The following is a 17,892-nucleotide window of genomic DNA, read 5'->3' as shown; positions in this document are numbered from 1 at the left end:
ATCCAAAATTACTGGCATTATACTGCATAGTGCATAACAGTGCATGCTGGGTAAAATACCCCAAATACCCCCAATATTATACGCCTTTCTGTGTCCCTGAAAGTTATTATTATTATTATTATTATGTTCTGATTAATCTATTTAACTTGACACTTGACTTAAACTCCTTTAATTCAAACCTAAATTGCTGAAAAAATAAACAATAATTTGGCTGATAAATAATGAATAATTTGAATTTAATCAGTTTTTTTAAACAGTGGAAAGACCAATAAATAAATAACCCTAATTCTGTATGCCACAGTTAAATAATATAATAATAAATAATATTTGAATACTAGTTGGATTGTTATATTCGTAAAATAAATCTGGTGAGGAGGCATCTAGAGTGGGATTTATTTTCCAGTTAAAAGGGCTTCCTGGTTGCAAATTGTTTCCGAAGCCCTGCCTTAAATTAGAGTGTGCTCTTGTGAAAAAAAATGTTCTGGTGAAAGCAGTGTGTGTGTGTGTGTGTGTGTGTGTGTGTGCGCGCGTGTGCTGACACCTTGTGGTCAGAAGACCCAAAGACTCAGACAGATCTGGCTTTATTATTTTCTCATTCGCTTATTCATTTAACAAGTGTAGGAATTTCCACAAGGGGGAGCCATTCATGAATAAGCAGTCTGTTTATCTCATCTCATCTCATTATCTCTCGCCGCTTTATCCTGTTCTACAGGGTCGCAGGCGAGCTGGAGCCTATCCCAGCTGACTACGGGCGAAAGGCGGGGTACACCCTGGACAAGTCGCCAGGTCATCACAGGGCTGACACATAGACACAGACAACCATTCACACTCACATTCACACCTACGGTCAATTTAGAGTCACCAGTTAACCTAACCTGCATGTCTTTGGACTGTGGGGGAAACCGGAGCACCCGGAGGAAACCCACGCGGACACGGGGAGAACATGCAAACTCCACACAGGGGCTCGAACCCGGACCTTCTTGCTGTGAGGCGACAGCGCTAACCACTACACCACCGTGCCGCCCCAGTCTGTTTATGTACTGTATTATTTTGCAGATGAGCACAGGGTTGCTATGAAATAGTGAACAGCATTTTTAACTTATTTATCTGTTTCAGGGGATAAGAAGTACATCATGGGCTCCAAAGTCTCCACGGTTGATGCTGCAGTATTTGGCCACCTTGCCCAGGCCATGTGGACTTTACCTGGTACACGGCCGGAGCAGCTCATTAAGGGTGAGCTCATTAACCATCTCAGACGCTTTTGAAAGTGAGAACAGGGAATATGAAGAGCACTAATGTGCTTTATCAGGGTGTATTTAGAATGGTGTAATGCATTTTTGGGCTCAACATAGGCCATATAGGGGAGAGCGGGGTAAGATGAGCCAGAGGGTAAGATGAGCCACCCCCTGTTTCTAAGAAACAGTAAACAAATGTGATCATGTGACCACATTCAAAGGGGGGCGGGACCATTTACTTACACTTGTGGAGAGGAGCACCACATGTCAAACTAGGTGAGGGAGATATTTATAAAAATGTGTTTTTGTGCTTTCTAAGTCAATTCCATGTTTGTCCACAGTGAAGATGATTTAGAGAAGACAAAAGTAGAATAATATTTAGACACATTAGGGTTAAGTTAGTGGCTTTCTAAGCTATGATATGAATGCTAATAAAAATAATTTTGATTAGCCTAATCCCCTTTATTAGCATTTTTCTACAAAATGGTGGCCACGGGGTAAGACGAGCCATTAGATGTGGGGCAAGTTGAGCCACTGGCTCAACTTACCCCATTGGTGGCTGAGCTTACCCAATATGGATGACACTTAAGTTTTCACATTTACTGGTCATATATGACAACAACATTATATATATATATATATATATATATATATATATATATATATATATATATATATATATATATATGACATCAGATGAGGAAGACCAGTTGTTAGATGTGGGGGATTATGTTGTGGCAAAATTCACGGGGAAGAAGAAAGTACATTTCTTCATTGGCCAGATAATCAAATTGGATGTCTTCGAAATAGAGGCAAGATTTGTCAAAAGAAGCCGGTCATGCCATGGCTCTGCAAGAAAGCCGACCTTTGTCTTCAAAGAGAAAGATAAGGCTGTCCTGTCAAGACAGGATATTGTGAAAAAATTGCCCCGCCCCTTTACTGTTGGGGGGACAGCACGGAGGGAGAGGCAAATGGTGTTCCCTTGCAATTTGAACGCTTGGAACATTGAATAATGATGAAATGATTGATGTAATGATTGCTGCATGTTTTAGCAATGTTTTAACCTACTGAAAGAAATAAGATTTTTTGGCACTGTTCTACTGTTTTAGTAATTTCTATAATATAGTATATCTCTCATTCCCTCTCTAACCATCCCTCTTTCTATCTATCTATGCATATCTCTCTCTCTATCCATCTATCTATCCCTCCCTATCCCATCTCGTTCTATCACCTCTCTCTTCATCTCCCCTTCTCTATGCAACGGCCCTATCCCCCACTTGATTGACTTGACTTGATTCACTGATTGCATTTCTAATAATAAAAGTTGTTTACTTTGTTAACCTAACATGTTTTGTGTTGGCTCAATTTACCCCACACAGTGGCTCATCTTACCCCGTGCATGGGGTAAGTTGAGCCACTTGACATTTTTTTTTCAAGAGGTAATATCACTCAAACCATAAGAGCTTATCAATTATTTTTTGCTCAGATAGTAACAGTACACTTTGAAATTTGGTATGGTGTGTAGACTGGAAGCAAAAATGGCTTTAACATGTAGTTATGATGAAAAATGTAAAAAGTGGCTCATCTTACCCCGCTCTCCCCTACAGTGGTGCTTGAAAGTTTGTGAACCCTTTAGAATTTTCTATATTTCTGCATAAATATGACCTAAAACATCATCAGATTTTCACACAAGTCCTAAAAGTAGATAAAGAGAACCCAGTTAAACAAATGAAACAAAAATATTATACTTGGTCATTTATTTATTGAGGAAAATGATCCAATATTACATATCTGTGAGTGCCAAAAGTATGTGAAACTCTAGGATTAGCAGTTAATTTGAAGGTGAAATTAGAGTCAGGTGTTTTCAAGGGTTGGGTTATAAAAAATATCCCAAACATGGAGCACCTCATCTCATTATCTCTAGCCGCTTTATCCTTCTACAGGGTCGCAGGCAAGCTGGAGCCTATCCCAGCTGACTACGGGCGAAAGGCGGGGTACACCCTGGACAAGTCGCCAGGTCATCACAGGGCTGACACATAGACACAGACAACCATTCACACTCACATTCACACCTACGGTCAATTTAGAGTCACCAGTTAACCTAACCTGCATGTCTTTGGACTGTGGGGGAAACCGGAGCACCCGGAGGAAACCCACGCGGACACGGGGAGAACATGCAAACTCCACACAGAAAGGCCCTTGCCGGCCCCGGGGCTCGAACCCAGGACCTTCTTGCTGTGAGGCAACAGCGCTAACCACTACACCACCGTGCCGCCCCTCATGGAGCACCATTACTGTAAATCCATTATAACAAAATGGAAAGAATATGGCGCCACTACAAACCTGACAAAAGAAGGCCGCCCACCAAAACTTACAGATCGGGCAAGGAGGGCATTAATCAGAGATGCAACAAAGACACCAAAGATAACACTGAAGGAGCTGCAAAGATCCACAGTGGAGATGGGAGTATCTGTCCATAGGACCATTTTAAGCCGTACACTCCACAGAGTGGGGCTTTATGGAAGAGTGGACAGAAAAAAGCCATTGCTTAAGAAAACACATTTGGAGTTTGCCCAGCAGCATGTGGCAGACTCCCCAAACACATGGAAGAAGATTCTCTGGTCAGATGAGACTAAAATTGAACCTTTTGGCCATCACGGGAAATGCCATATGTGGCACAAACCCAACACCCTGAGAACACCATCCCTACAGTGAAGCATGGTGGTAGCAGCATCATGCTGTGGGGATGTTTTTCATCTGCAGGGACAGGAATGCTGGTCAGGACTGAAGGAAAGATAGATGGCACTAAATACAGGGCAATTCTGGAGGAAAACCTGTTTGAGTTGGCCGGAGGTTTGAGACTGGGACGATGGTTCATGTTCCAGCAGGACAATGAGCCTAAACATACTGCTAAAGCTACACTGGAGTGGTTTAAAGGGAAACATTTAAACATGTCTTGGAATGGCCTAGTGAAAGCCCAGACCTCAATCCAATTGAGAATTTGTGGCATAACTTGAAGATTGCTGTACACCAATGTAACCCATCTAACTTGAAAGAGTTGGAGCAGCTTTGCCCAGTGACTAGATGTGCTAAGCTAATCGAGACATACCCCAAGAGACTTGCAGCTGTAATTACAACAAAAGGTGGGTCTACAAAGTATTGACTTTGGGGGGTGAATACCTATGCACACTCCAGATTTCTGTTTTTTTTTTTCATCTTAATTATTGTTTGTGGCGGCACGGTGGTGTAGTGGTTAGCGCTGTCGCCTCACAGCAAGAAGGTCCTGGGTTCGAGCCCCGGGGCTGGCGAGGGCCTTTCTGTGTGGAGTTTACATGTTCTCCCCGTGTCCGCGTGGGTTTCCTCCGGGTGCTCCGGTTTCCCCCACAGTCCAAAGACATGCAGGTTAGGTTAACTGGTGACTCTAAATTGACCGTAGGTGTGAATGTGAGTGTGAATGGTTGTCTGTGTCTATGTGTCAGCCCTGTGATGACCTGGCGACTTGTCCAGGGTGTACCCCGCCTTTCGCCCGTAGTCAGCTGGGATAGGCTCCAGCTTGCCTGCGACCCTGTAGAAGGATAAAGCGGCTAGAGATAATGAGATGAGATGAATTATTGTTTGTGTTACAGTAAAACAACAATTTGCACCTTTAAAGTGGTAGGCATGTTGTGTAAATCTAATGGTGCTAAACCTCCCAAAATCTATTTTAATTCCAGTTTGTAATGTGACAAAACAGGATAAACACCAAGACTTTTGCAAGCCACTGTAGTTTACAGTATAGCATGATACACAGTATTTTATCACACTACTCTATAGCAAGAGTGATTTGTGAGGAATAACAGCACCGACTGGGTTGTAATACGAAAATAAACCATGCCAGAGTGGTGTGATGTCGTGTTACCACTCCAAACTCTATTATTAATTACTATATAGTTGTTTATGTTCCAGATGGCGCTGCTGTTATAGAAAATGAACGCATGAATTCTGATTGGAGAGTTGAGCCTCGCTGTGGTGTAATTGGGTTTAACCCACAGGGGAACTTGGGCCCTGATGAGAACGTATGATGTGTAAAATAAGGAAACAGAAGCACATCTGCAGCTGAAAGCAAAAGAGACACAGTCACATTTGTGTATAAGCTCATATGTTGTGTTGTGTTGTATTGTGTTGTGTTCTGTTGTGTGTGTGCTTGTAAAGGACATCATGCTCTCCAAAACATAAACACAACAAAAAAAGTACAGTTTTAAGGTGTCCTATGATTGAATGACTGTTTCCTCCACCCACTGTTTCTTCTGAGCTGCATGTGTGGTGATGTTCCTGCACAGAAAAAAAATCTGTGCACAAAAAATTATTGTATTTGAGTAACTGACAAAACAAAACATGGTGGTGAGAAATGTATGCATAATACAGTGTGGGAAATAAGCCATTTTAAGCAGACTGTCACAGGACAGATAAGTCTGAAATATTGTCTGTCTGTCCAAATTTCAGCCTGGCCGAATGACGGGCCAAAGGCCCGGAACAATGTGGCCGGGGGGTCCAGGGCCCACCTTAGGGACCCAGAAGCTGAAGAACTTTAGATGCCTGGAGATGCCTTCTCAGCTATTTCCAGGCACATTTTTGTTATCTTTAAAGCCAAATTACACTAGATATTAGTTGCTAATTACACTACAAATTGAATACAATTTACAAGAAAATGTCAGAAGGTACAAGAAAAACATACTTAAAGTTCTACCCAAGAAAACAGTAGCACACACAGGTCAGTTCCTTGTCTAGAACAAAGTATGATCCTTTGATGAACAAGGATGTTCCAGCTGGTTACAACTTACTGGTACTCATATATCGGTACTATAATGAAGCATTCTTTAACACTCATAAAGCATTGTAAACAATGATTATTTTTATACTATGTTTATAATAAGTCTATAAGAAATTTAGTAATTTAACAATACAACTTGGGCAGCACGGTGGTGTAGTGGTTAGCGCTGTCGCCTCACAGCAAGAAGGTCTGGGTTCGAGCCCCGTGGCCGGCGAGGGCCTTTCTGTGTGGAGTTTGCATGTTCTCCCCGTGTCCGCGTGGGTTTCCTCCGGGTGCTCCGGTTTCCCCCACAGTCCAAAGACATGCAGGTTAGGTTAACTGGTGACTCTAAATTGACCGTAGGTGTGAATGTGAGTGTGAATGGTTGTCTGTGTCTATGTGTCAGCCCTGTGATGACCTGGCGACTTGTCCAGGGTGTACCCCGCCTTTCGCCCGTAGTCAGCTGGGATAGGCTCCAGCTTGCCTGCGACCCTATAGAACAGGATAAAGCGGCTAGAGATAATGAGATGAGATGAGATGAACAATACAACTCGGGGCGGCACGGTGGTATAGTGATTAGCGCTGTCACCTCACAGCAAGAAGGTCTGGGTTTGAGCCCTGTGGCCGGCGAGGGCCTTTCTGTGTGGAGTTTGCATGTTCTCCCCGTGTCCGCATGGGTTTCCTCCGGGTGCTCCGGTTTCCCCCACAGTCCAAAGACATGCAGGTTAGGCTAACTGGTGACTCTAAATTGACCGTAGGTGTGAATGTGAGTGTGAATGGTTGTCTATGTGTCAGCCCTGTGATGACCTGGCGACTTGTCCAGGGTGTACCCCGCCTTTCGCCCGTAGTCAGCTGGGATAGGCTCCAGCTTGCCTGCGACCCTGTAGAACAGGATAAAGTGGCTAGAGATAATGAGATGAATGAGATGAACAATACAACTCTTCTTACATAATAGAGTTAAAATTTTGAGGACGAGATTCCAAATAACTTTGTAACAAAATGACTTTTAAAATGACTCAAAACTAGAAAGGTCATATCATAACTCTATTTAAATATAAATCTACATCCTAAAAAGCATATGACTGACTATCATTCTTATAAATAAAAAATGCACATAATAACAACCACTGATTGGCAGTTTAGCACTGTACTTCAAAGTTTCCTGTAAAGTGAACTTTTAATCAACTGACTGGATCAGTCCGATACTGTCAACCCTAAAACAGTAGTTCAGCTGCATCGTGCAATAAAAACAACAGTGAATATTGATTGTATTATTATTGTCCTATTTATTGTGCCACTCAGGGAGAGGGAGGGGCCTGTACATTTTGGCGGGGCTACGACCTTCGGTGGCCAAGTTATAAATTTTTAAATCCCCGCATGCGCGAACGGCGGGAGCAAGGGCTCATGCTAAAACTTTCCGCGGTCTGCACTTGTTCCTGATGTCATAGCGGGCCGTCCCTAGGCTGGCTCGAAAGGGCTCGGGGATTGGGATATGCCTGTAAATTTTGGCGGGGCTAGGACCATCGGTGACCAAGTTATGAATTTTTAAAGTCGGGCCTGTGGGGGCCCCTGTTTCACAGGCCACGTTACAACATAATGTATTTACCCAGTGTAATATTTGGAAGAAATTTAGAAGTAGATTAGACCCATATCATTGCAATTTTTCATCGGCCATCTGGTTTTATGCTTTTGAAATACAGATGGACAAATGCGAAAATTATTTCCCATATATATATATATATATATATATATATATATATATATATACACACACACACACTATATATATATCTGTCTAAAACTTTTGTACGGAACTGTCCATCCATCCATCCATCCATCATCTGTAGCCGCTTTATCCTGTTCTACAGGGTCGCAGGCAAGCTGGAGCCTATCCCAGCTGACTACGGGCGAAAGAATACAACTATTCACACTCACACCTACGGTCAATTTAGAGTCACCACTACCCCTTTTCCACCAAATCAGTTCCAGGGCTTGAAACCGGGTTTTATGTTTCCACTGACAAAGAACTGGCTCTGGGCCAGAAAAACCGGTTCCAGGGTAGCACCAGCTCTTTGCTGGGCTAGAGGAAAGAACTGCTTATGTCAGCGGGGGGGAGTTGTTAAGACCAACAACAATAGCAAGACCACGAGAGGGCGCCATTTTTAAATAAGCGACGAGATATCATGGATGCAGTAAAGCAGCAGTCATCCATTATTGTTGTTGTTGCTGCTTCTTCTTCTTCTTCTCCGTGTTGTTGTTGCTTCGATGTTTGTGCCAAGGTTTATGCAAACGCAGCGACGTAACTGACGTATACAGTGACATAATGACATGGCTCCCCTTAGCACCCCGAGCTATGGAAAAGCAAACTGGTTCTCAGCTGGTTCGCAAGTTGAACGAGTTGTGAACCAGCACTGGCCCCGAACCAGCCCTGGAACTGATTTGGTGGAAAAGGGGTACAATTAACCTAACCTGCATGTCTTTGGACTGTGGGGGAAACCGGAGCACCCGGAGGAAACCCACGCAGACACAGGGAGAACATGCAAACTCCGCACAGAAAGGCCCTCGTCAGCCACTGGGCTCGAACCCGGACCTTCTTGCTGTGAGGCGACATGCTAACCACTACACCACCGTGCCGCCCTTGTACAGAACTGTATTTCTGATATATGCATTATTTATAGCTGCACCAGTTTACTTTAATGCATATCGGATGCATTTAAAAAAATATTACTGTATAATACTTTGATAAAGTAGATTTTCTGATGTAATTTCCCAGGTGTCTGAAAGTTGAATATTATTTTGACAAATTGACAATTGTGATAAAGTTTACTAATTTGCACACACAATTATGTGCATATTTATTTAGTCCACTCACTTACTGTAAAGGAAAAAAAAAACATGGATGTCATGGCTCCACTGCCTTCCGTTCTATAGAAATGAAGCCTGAATTCCTCGACCATGTTGTCAGGGTTTGTGCCATACAGACTTTCTGCTGCGTTTTGGAGCCAGAGTCTGCGCAGTAGAGATGGGAGTCAAAGTCAGATACATCTATTCATGTGGTAGGCCCCGCCCCCTTCTCTCAATACCAAGATGGAAAGTGCGTCACCAAGGCTGTCAATCACTTCATTTCCAAGTGTATCCAGGCCTTCTAATGATACAGTAGAACATACGATAACATTTTAACAACTAATTTCTTGTGGAAAATATAAAATGTGTCGATATCAGCAGGGAAAACTAACTGTTCAAGTTAGATGCTGGAGATGGAAAAATGTGACATGGAAAATAGGCTTTTGTGGGTGGAGCTACACATTATACTGCAGCCAGCCAGTAGGGGCGCTAGACCTGTAGCGGCTTCATTTTTTACAGACATTAGGCCCTGATCACACTACAGCTCGCGATGGGTTTGCGAGTACTTGTTGATGAAAAATTGGTAACGTCGCCATGAATCATGCGATGCATGGCGAATGTCCTCCGAGGTTCACGAGTTGTTTATGTGGCTACTGCCTCATACAGGTGAAGCGATGCAGTAGCCACTATGTCAGCGTGTTGTAAGAATGTAAGAATGAGTGTAACAATAGCGTACTGCACATAAGCATTACAATCACCAGAATGGCGAATCGTGATCTCGTGATACAAACAGTTGATCTTGCGTTATCAAAGGTCCACAAGAACGAGTAGTGAAGCCACCATGTCATTGTGATGTAAGAATGAGTGTAACAATAGCGAAACTTTGTAACCAATCAGCACTTATCCTGATCAAGTTCGATTACCTGTTCTACTTCTTGATAAACTTCGGAACCAGTCAGAACCAGAAAGGAAATAAGAGAAACCTCGTTATAACTTTGTAGTATTGGAAGGTAATCGGCAGATAAAAAGATAAATAAAATTCACCACATGGTTCACCAAGGCGACTGATCTGATATCAAGTAAGTGGTGTTTATTTTAAGAAAATGTACCTTTTAATTATCACAGCTTTTGTTTGGTCCTTCTGAAAGATCAAATGAAAGGTTTTGTAAGTTTTTTTGAGCTTTTTGGCAGATATATCGAGAAGCCGATATCAAACGTCTGCTATTCGCGTTAATTTTTTTTATTTTATTTTTCATTTTAGAGTCTTTGCACTACACTTGTGAAACAAAATGTGCTCATTAGTACTAAATAATGCTTCTAAGACAATTCATGAACAAGTGCTTTCTTACTATTTTGAAAATAGATATAGTTCACAGCGCTGTATTTTGAACAAAACACAGTAAACAAAGCTGGTCACCAAAATATTACAAGCCCTGATGCTGCTCACAGCTTGGTGATGCTTGCAAGAGATGAGGCGAGTATCATATTTACTGTATGGACATGATATCAGAAAGCAATTTTATTTATAAACAGTAGCCACATGTACCCATAGGGTACCCATTTTTTTTTCGTGTGTCTCCACCTCATGAGTGGCCAAAAACATCATGAAAAATTTCAATGCATGCTTTGAACTTAGGTGGCAATGTTTTTGTTGGCAAACTAAGTGGTGAATACTCACAGATGGGTTTGGGAATACTTCCCAAATCTCAGGGAAGCATCACCACCAAAATGTCTCTTTTTCATCGATAACCCATTGCGAGCTATAGTGTGACTGGAACCTTACCCTGTCTACGTTTTCTACAATCAGTTAGTCTGCTGGCTCAAATGTTCTGTACTGCAAGCTGGCCTAGTGGTTAGCGTGTCCACCTCTCGACTGGGAGATTGCAAGGTCTACTTGTGGTTGGGTCATACCAAAGACCATCATCAAAATGGTACCTACTGGCATCTGGCGAGGCCACAATACAGATGTGAGTAGGGAGTCAGACTCTCGCGGTTACCAGACGACCAACCCCCACTGTAACCTTAGCTATGTAATAGGCAAGAGGCCGAGGGCTATAGAGACTGGCACCGCCCAATGTGCCTTGTGGCATGGGAAGGACTTTGATCAGATGTTCAAAAATGATAAATTGAGCTCAATTATTACAGAATTAGAGCATACATTCCAGCTTTACACCAAGTAGCTACAGGCTCGACTCCAGCACATAATCTCCTTTTCCACTTTATAGCTGTAATTAGTGTGATCCAGTCGAGCCGATCCAGTCTTCCACACCGTTTTGCCATCAATATTTGGTTAATTTTGGGAGGCTCTAGTTAACAAATGTTCCACAGTTTACAGATGCCATCAGGACGGTGCTCCCAGAACAACTTAAAAAGGTAAACATAAAACAATTGCAGTGAAGAAAATATAATGAAAATGCAACAAAAAAAGAAGGTCTATAATTAATGTGTGCAGTCTCAGTGTTCCAAAGCAAACAGTGTCCAGTCTTCCTGCTGCTGTGTCACTGTCGAACTTTATCTTGACTATCAGCTCACTTTTTTTGCCTCGTCTTTATTTTTTGTGCTTGCCTCTGCATTATTGTTCTCTCCATCCTGCTGTCGTTTATTTGATTTTAACTGTTTACTTCAGCGGTGTTCAGGCTGTTTTTGCACTAAAACAAGCAGACGAGAAACATCATGGTTTTTAAACGTGAAAGGAAAAAGAGTGACAGGGATGAATCTGTTTTTTTCTGATGATCTATTAAATATACATAGTAATCATTTTCTGTATGCACCTTCAGCAAGAATACTTGTGGCATCATCCTGTGTGTCTTATTTAGCTGATATTACAAATCACTGTTTTGCGCTCGCTATAGCTCACAGGAGAGCTGCTGTGAAGGACAGTACACTCGTAGCCTGAATGTTTCAGATTCACATGGATGGATGTTAGCCAGGTACTTGTCACGGGACATGAGTCACGACACTCTCTTGGCGTCTCTGCTCTCAACTGTGCCTTTCTGTGCAAGTAGGTTTCAAAAGAAACGGAACAAATATGTTTATAAACTTTAAATGCATTTTTATTATATGCATCAGAAATAAGAGCTCTCTGGGTGATTAAACAAATACAGAAACAGTTTACAACATCCAAAAGTAGGTACCCTATGGGTCCATGTGGCTACTACTTCTAAATAAAATAGTTTTCTGGGCGGCACGGTGGTGTAGTGGTTAGCGCTGTCGCCTCACAGCAAGAAGGTCCGGGTTTGAGCCCCGTGGCCGGCGAGGGCCTTTCTGTGTGGAGTTTGCATGTTCTCCCCATGTCCGCGTGGGTTTCCTCCGGGTGCTCCGGTTTCCCCCACAGTCCAAAGACATGCAGGTTAGGTTAACTGGTGACTCTAAATTGACCGTAGGTGTGAATGTGACTGTGAATGGTTGTCTGTGTCTATGTGTCAGCCCTGTGATGACCTGGCGACTTGTCCAGGGTGTACCCTGCCTTTTGCCTGTAGTCAGCTGGGATGGGCTCCAGCTTGCCTGCGACCCTGTAGGACAGGATAAAGCGGCTACAGAAGATGAGATGAGATGAAAATAGTTTTCTGATCCCATGTCCATACAGTAAATATAGCATATATACATATTATCAATGATACTCGCCTCATCTCTTGCAAGCATCACCAAGCTGTGAGCAGCATCAGGGCTTGGAGTATTTTGGTTCCTAATTTTGTTTAGCGGCGGCACGGTGGTGTAGTGGTTAGCGCTGTCGCCTCACAGCAAGAAGGTCCTGGGTTCGAGCCCCGGGGCCGGCGAGGGCCTTTCTGTGTGGAGTTTGCATGTTCTCCCCGTGTCCGCGTGGGTTTCCTCCGGGTGCTCCGGTTTCCCCCACAGTCCAAAGACATGCAGGTTAGGTTAACTGGTGGCTCTAAATTGACCGTAGGTGTGAATGTGAGTGTGAATGGTTGTCTGTGTCTATGTGTCAGCCCTGTGATGACCTGGCGACTTGTCCAGGGTGTACCCCGCCTTTCGCCCGTAGTCAGCTGGGATAGGCTCCAGCTTGCCTGCGACCCTGTAGAAGGATAAAGTGGCTAGAGATAATGAGATGAGATGAGATTTTGTTTAGTGCATTTTGTTCAAAATACAGTGCTGTGAAGTAGATTTATTTTCAAAATAGTAAGAAAAAAAGCACTTGTTCATGTGTCGGAGTGCAGGCACTTACAGATGCAGGCGCAGGGGAGAGCGGGTGAAGCAAACTGGAAACAAAGCCAAATCGGAGGACGAGAATCATAGTCAGAGTCATGGACAGGGGTCAAGCGATCGGCAGACAGAGCAGCATAGACAAGGAGAGGAGACAAGGTTGAAGAGAACGTAAACAAAGTCGAGAAATCATGAAGACAGGCAGAAAGCAAACGGCTTGGTATGACAGGAGAGAATCACTGAACAGTACTTCGCAACTGGAGTGACTGAGAGAGGGGTTTAAGTAGCGGAGCTAATTGATGAGGAAATGAGAGACAGGTGTAATTAGTATGCAGGAGACGGGGCGCTGAGACTCTTGAGAATTGTAGTTTAGATTGGCCATGTTTGGAGGCTGATTTGAGCTGGCGCTCTCAACGCTGTTACTGACATCACAAATTGTCTTAGAAACATTATTTAGTACTAATGAGCACATTTTGTTTCACAAGTGTAGTGTAAAGACTCTAAAAAATAAAATTAAAAAATTAAAGCGAATAGCGGAAGTTTGATCAATTATACTTTTAACTTTTATTCTTAGTTTTCATGAAGGAGCTGATTTATTCCCACATGGGACTTTTGTACTTGCAAACCGAGCAGATCGCTCAAAAGATTCCAACCTTGTCTTCGCTGCCTTCTCGAGTTTTTGTTGAATGGCTGGAATTCTTGGCGTAAATATCTGCCAAAAAGATCAAAAAACCTTACAAACCTTTCATTTGACCTTTCAGAAGGACCAAACAAAAGCTGTGATAATCAAAAGGTCAATTTTCGTAAAATAAAAACCACTTATTTGATATCGAATCAGTAGCCTTGGCAAACCACGAGGTGAATTTTGTTTATCTTTTTATCTGCCGATTAGCTTTTGATATTATGAAGTTATAACGAGGTTTCTCTTATTTCGTTTCTGGTTCTGATTGGTTCCGAAGTTTATCAAGAAGTAGAACAGGTAATCGAACTTGATCAGGATAAATGCTGATTGGTTACGAAGTTTTGCTATTGTTACACTCATTTTTACAACATGATGACATACTCGTTCTTGTGGACCTTTGATAACGCAAGATCAACTGTTCGTATCGCAAGATCACAATTCGCCATTCTGGTGATTGTAATGCTTATGCGTAGTGCGCTATTGTTACACTCATTCTTACATTCTTACATTATGATGACATAGTGGCTACTGACCTCTTCTGCTCCTCGGACCTGCCTGATCCATCCTGATGCCCTGTGTCTGGCTGGAGTCTCATCACGTCGCTTCTGTGGAGGACGGCCCCATATGGACAGATGAAAGTCATGCTTGGAAGATGCTCTGGACACTTGCAGTAATGCTTTTATGGCTGAGGACTACAGTTGACTTGCTAACTTTAGGACTGCAGTTGTCATGAACAGTTTTGCACTCAAGTTTCCATCAATGAACAGTTTATAACTTCAACGAAACATACTTCATGTTAAAACTGTTAAAAATGTTATAAACACATTGTCTGCTATCACCCAAATGAGGATGGGTTCCCTTTTGAGTCTGGTTCCTCTCGAGGTTTCTTCCTCATGTCGTCTGAGGGAGTTTTTCCTTGCCACCGTTACCACAGGCTTGTTCATTGGGGATAGACTAGGGATAAAATTAGCTCATGTTTAAAGTCATTAAAATTCTGTAAAGCTGCTTTGTGACAGTGTCTATTGTTAAAAGTGTTATAAATATAAACTTGACTAGACTTGACTTGACTTGACTTGGCTACTGCCTCGCTCCGCCTCTATGAGGCAGTAGCCACAAAAACTCTGGAATATTTTACACAGGCTAAGACAGACTAAGATTGGCAGAAGCCTCCGTGAATAGCGCCCTGATTTTGGTCTATAGTTTCCCACTTCTATTCATTTTGTGCCACCCACAAACACATTTGCTCCATACACAAATATTAAGGAAGTAAACAATCAGAGCTGAAAAACTGTAAGTAAGGAACTACACATGACAGACCGTGTTGTTATATGAAAATAACACACAAGGGGGTGGTGTGATACAACACAACGCACAGCGGAGTGCTGTTACTACACTGAAACATGGTGTTCCTCTTACTGTATACCACAGCCATTTACAGTGTTTAATTTATTAATGAATAACACATACTGTCTGAGCCGTGCTGTTATACAAATTTATTACATGGCTCATTTGAATACTCAATTCTGATTGGTCACTTTGAGCATTCAGTGGTCTGGTATTTCTTTACAACAGACCATTAGTATGAACCACATCGTTAGCAATCCTGTCCTTTTTAAATCAATGAAATAAATTTTAAATCAATATTTTGTGTCAAATTATTGATTTCATTAGTAAGTAGATTTGCATCAGGGTTCTGCATCACCCTGTTGAGGTTTATCTCCTGATAATGATTAGCTCGCTGTATGTTATCTGTTATATTAATCCACACTTCATGACCAATCAGATTGGAGAATTAAATGACACTGTGCACTGTAAAAAAAAATTTGTTGTTTTGAATTGAAAAAAGTGAGTAACCTGGTTGCCTTAAAATTTTGAGTTCATTAAAGAACTGAAGACAAATTTTTTATTATCAAAATTCTATTTTTACATTGTAATATGTACAATCTAATAAAATTAGATTTTATTAAATATAGGAATGTATTTTTGATAGCTATTTTGTCACTGCAAGTTATGAGTGTTTGAAATACGCTATGTAACATATCAGTCCATATGTCAAGGCAATGGCCGTAAACGAGATTCGTTGAGACCTGTGTGAGGCATCGTAGGACGGAAATAAAATGTACAGCGGAAATCAAAGCGACCAACATCTGCCAACGTTGTCGAAAAACGCGCGTGCCCTCTTTCGAATGCTGATGTAATCAAGCCGGAAGTTTTGTTTGTTTTGATAGCAATCAGGAAAGTTTGAAAAAAGTAGGCAGTAATCGTCATTTAAATTAGTTTTTGTGCAATATTTCATTTGGAAAACAGCTTTCAAAATGGCGGCACTGACACCTGGCTGACACTTCACGTTTTGAAGTCTCGCACAAGTGTCGTGAAAATCGTGCAGATAAGTGACGCCTACCATGGACCAAACGAACTAAATTCAACATGGCTAAAAACTGAATAGGCCGATAAGTATAATATTTAATTGCAATTAGTTGCCAATACGAGTCGCAATATAAAGTTACTAAAACCGAAAACGTAATTGAATAACACGTTAATTAAGAAATAAAGCAAGTTTAAAAATGACTTCAGTTCTCCTTTAAAACTCATATAGTAAGTTAGCATCATGAGGCGATCAAGTTGCATTGTGCTAACTTACTATATGAGTTTCAACAAACTTGAAATTTTAAGGCAACCAGGTTACTCACTTTTTTAAGTGAACACAACAAATTATTTTTTACAGTGTGGGATAAAGAAGGATCACGAACAGCCAAAGGAGTTCAGAGTGTCAGTTGTGAAGAATTAGCATCTGTTGAACGATGAGAGAGGCATTCTGAAAAGTCGAAAATAATCTGTTGTGTAACTGATCAGACTCTTCCTATCTGTGCAGGTGAGTTCATTAATCTTGCCATGTACTGCGAGCGCATGCGGAGGAAATTTTGGCCCGAGTGGTTTGTAGACGTTGACGACATCTACTCCAATGGCTTGAGTGAAGAGCCGCACTCCCTGTCTCACCTGCTTGACCTGGGCCTGTTTTCACACAGTGACAGTTTCCCGGAGGAACCCAGCAGCCTCTCGCGCTCCGACACCACACACTCACTGGACAGCGATCGCACCGGACACTCGCTCTTCGACTCCGACATGGACGGCGAGTACTCTGAGATGGAGCAGATCAAGTGCTAAACACTTTGTCCATCATGATGCCGCTTCTCAGACACATCTCTCCTGTCCATTCACTAAGGACAGGGTTTACCTTTCTGAGCAGGGTGGGGCTTCTGAGATTTCCGAGTGTGAAAGGTGTGCAATATTATCATTGACAATGGGACACGTGATGAATCTCCTGTTTACCTGCAAGTAGGGCTGGGTATGATGGTAGATTATAGTGTGATTTCGACATGGCGGTAAATCCTGGGGGTGTTCGTCAGAAACTCTGGCGAGCGTCATATGGCATGCCACTGATTGGGCATAAAAATCTATTTTTATACCGAAGTTTAATTTCATTTATCATTAAGTTTCATTTCATTTATCATTAAGTTTCATTTATCATTTTCATTTTTCCTTCCCTTTCATTTTTTTTCTCTCTTTAGATAACAAATGAAATATTACATCACAATTTAGCAGCCACTTTGTTGATCAAACTCGATGCCATGACACTATTGTGAATGTCCTCAGATACCATGATGTCATATTTTGCCCATCCCTACTTGCAAGGAAATGCATTTCAGGTAATTAGGTCAGAAGAAAATATAAAGGGATGGAAGGATAGAAAAGAAAAAGAGAGAAAGCCAAGAAATATCAACCAAGTCGAATCACTAAGTTGTTTAAAAAAAAAAGTGAGAAAAGCCTAAGGGAGTGAATGACGCCGCTGCTGAATCGTTCCCTCCATCATGACACATCACTGTTCCTCATCATCATCATCATCATCCGCTCACCATGCGTGAAAAAAGTTTGGATTTGGAGAGCACTTGATATGATTTCCTTTTGACATTTCAAGTCAGCCAAGCTTGTGATCCTGGTAACACAAACTGCCCAGATACTGATGGAGTAAAAAAACAAAAACACTTTTGTCCCTTTAAAAAAAAAAATTGTGACGTTTGGAGTTTTATCCAAATCAAATGAAGCCGATTTCATTCTTATACAACAATCACATGAGAGCAGAGTGATCTGTAACTGAAGGAAGTGAATGGAAATATCTGTGT

At 42.0% G+C, this 17,892-nt stretch overlaps 1 protein-coding gene across 1 annotated transcript in view; it reads left to right on the top strand.

The window, feature by feature from the left end:
- Window positions 1-16,876, top strand: part of faxca (failed axon connections homolog, metaxin like GST domain containing a) — a 52,229-nt gene extending 35,353 nt beyond the window's left edge. The window contains exons 5-6 of the mRNA XM_060903588.1: window positions 1,117-1,233; window positions 16,584-16,876. Of these exons, the coding sequence (XP_060759571.1) occupies window positions 1,117-1,233; window positions 16,584-16,876 (410 nt within the window). The remainder of the gene's footprint in view (window positions 1-1,116; window positions 1,234-16,583) is intronic.
- The last annotated feature ends 1,016 nt before the right edge of the window (window positions 16,877-17,892 follow it).

Source organism: Neoarius graeffei, chromosome 21 (assembly GCF_027579695.1).
Source record: "Neoarius graeffei isolate fNeoGra1 chromosome 21, fNeoGra1.pri, whole genome shotgun sequence".
NCBI classification, from domain to species: Eukaryota; Metazoa; Chordata; class Actinopteri; order Siluriformes; family Ariidae; genus Neoarius; species Neoarius graeffei.
Note: the sequence above shows the minus strand (reverse complement) of the source record. Positions and strands in the feature narration are given on the sequence as shown.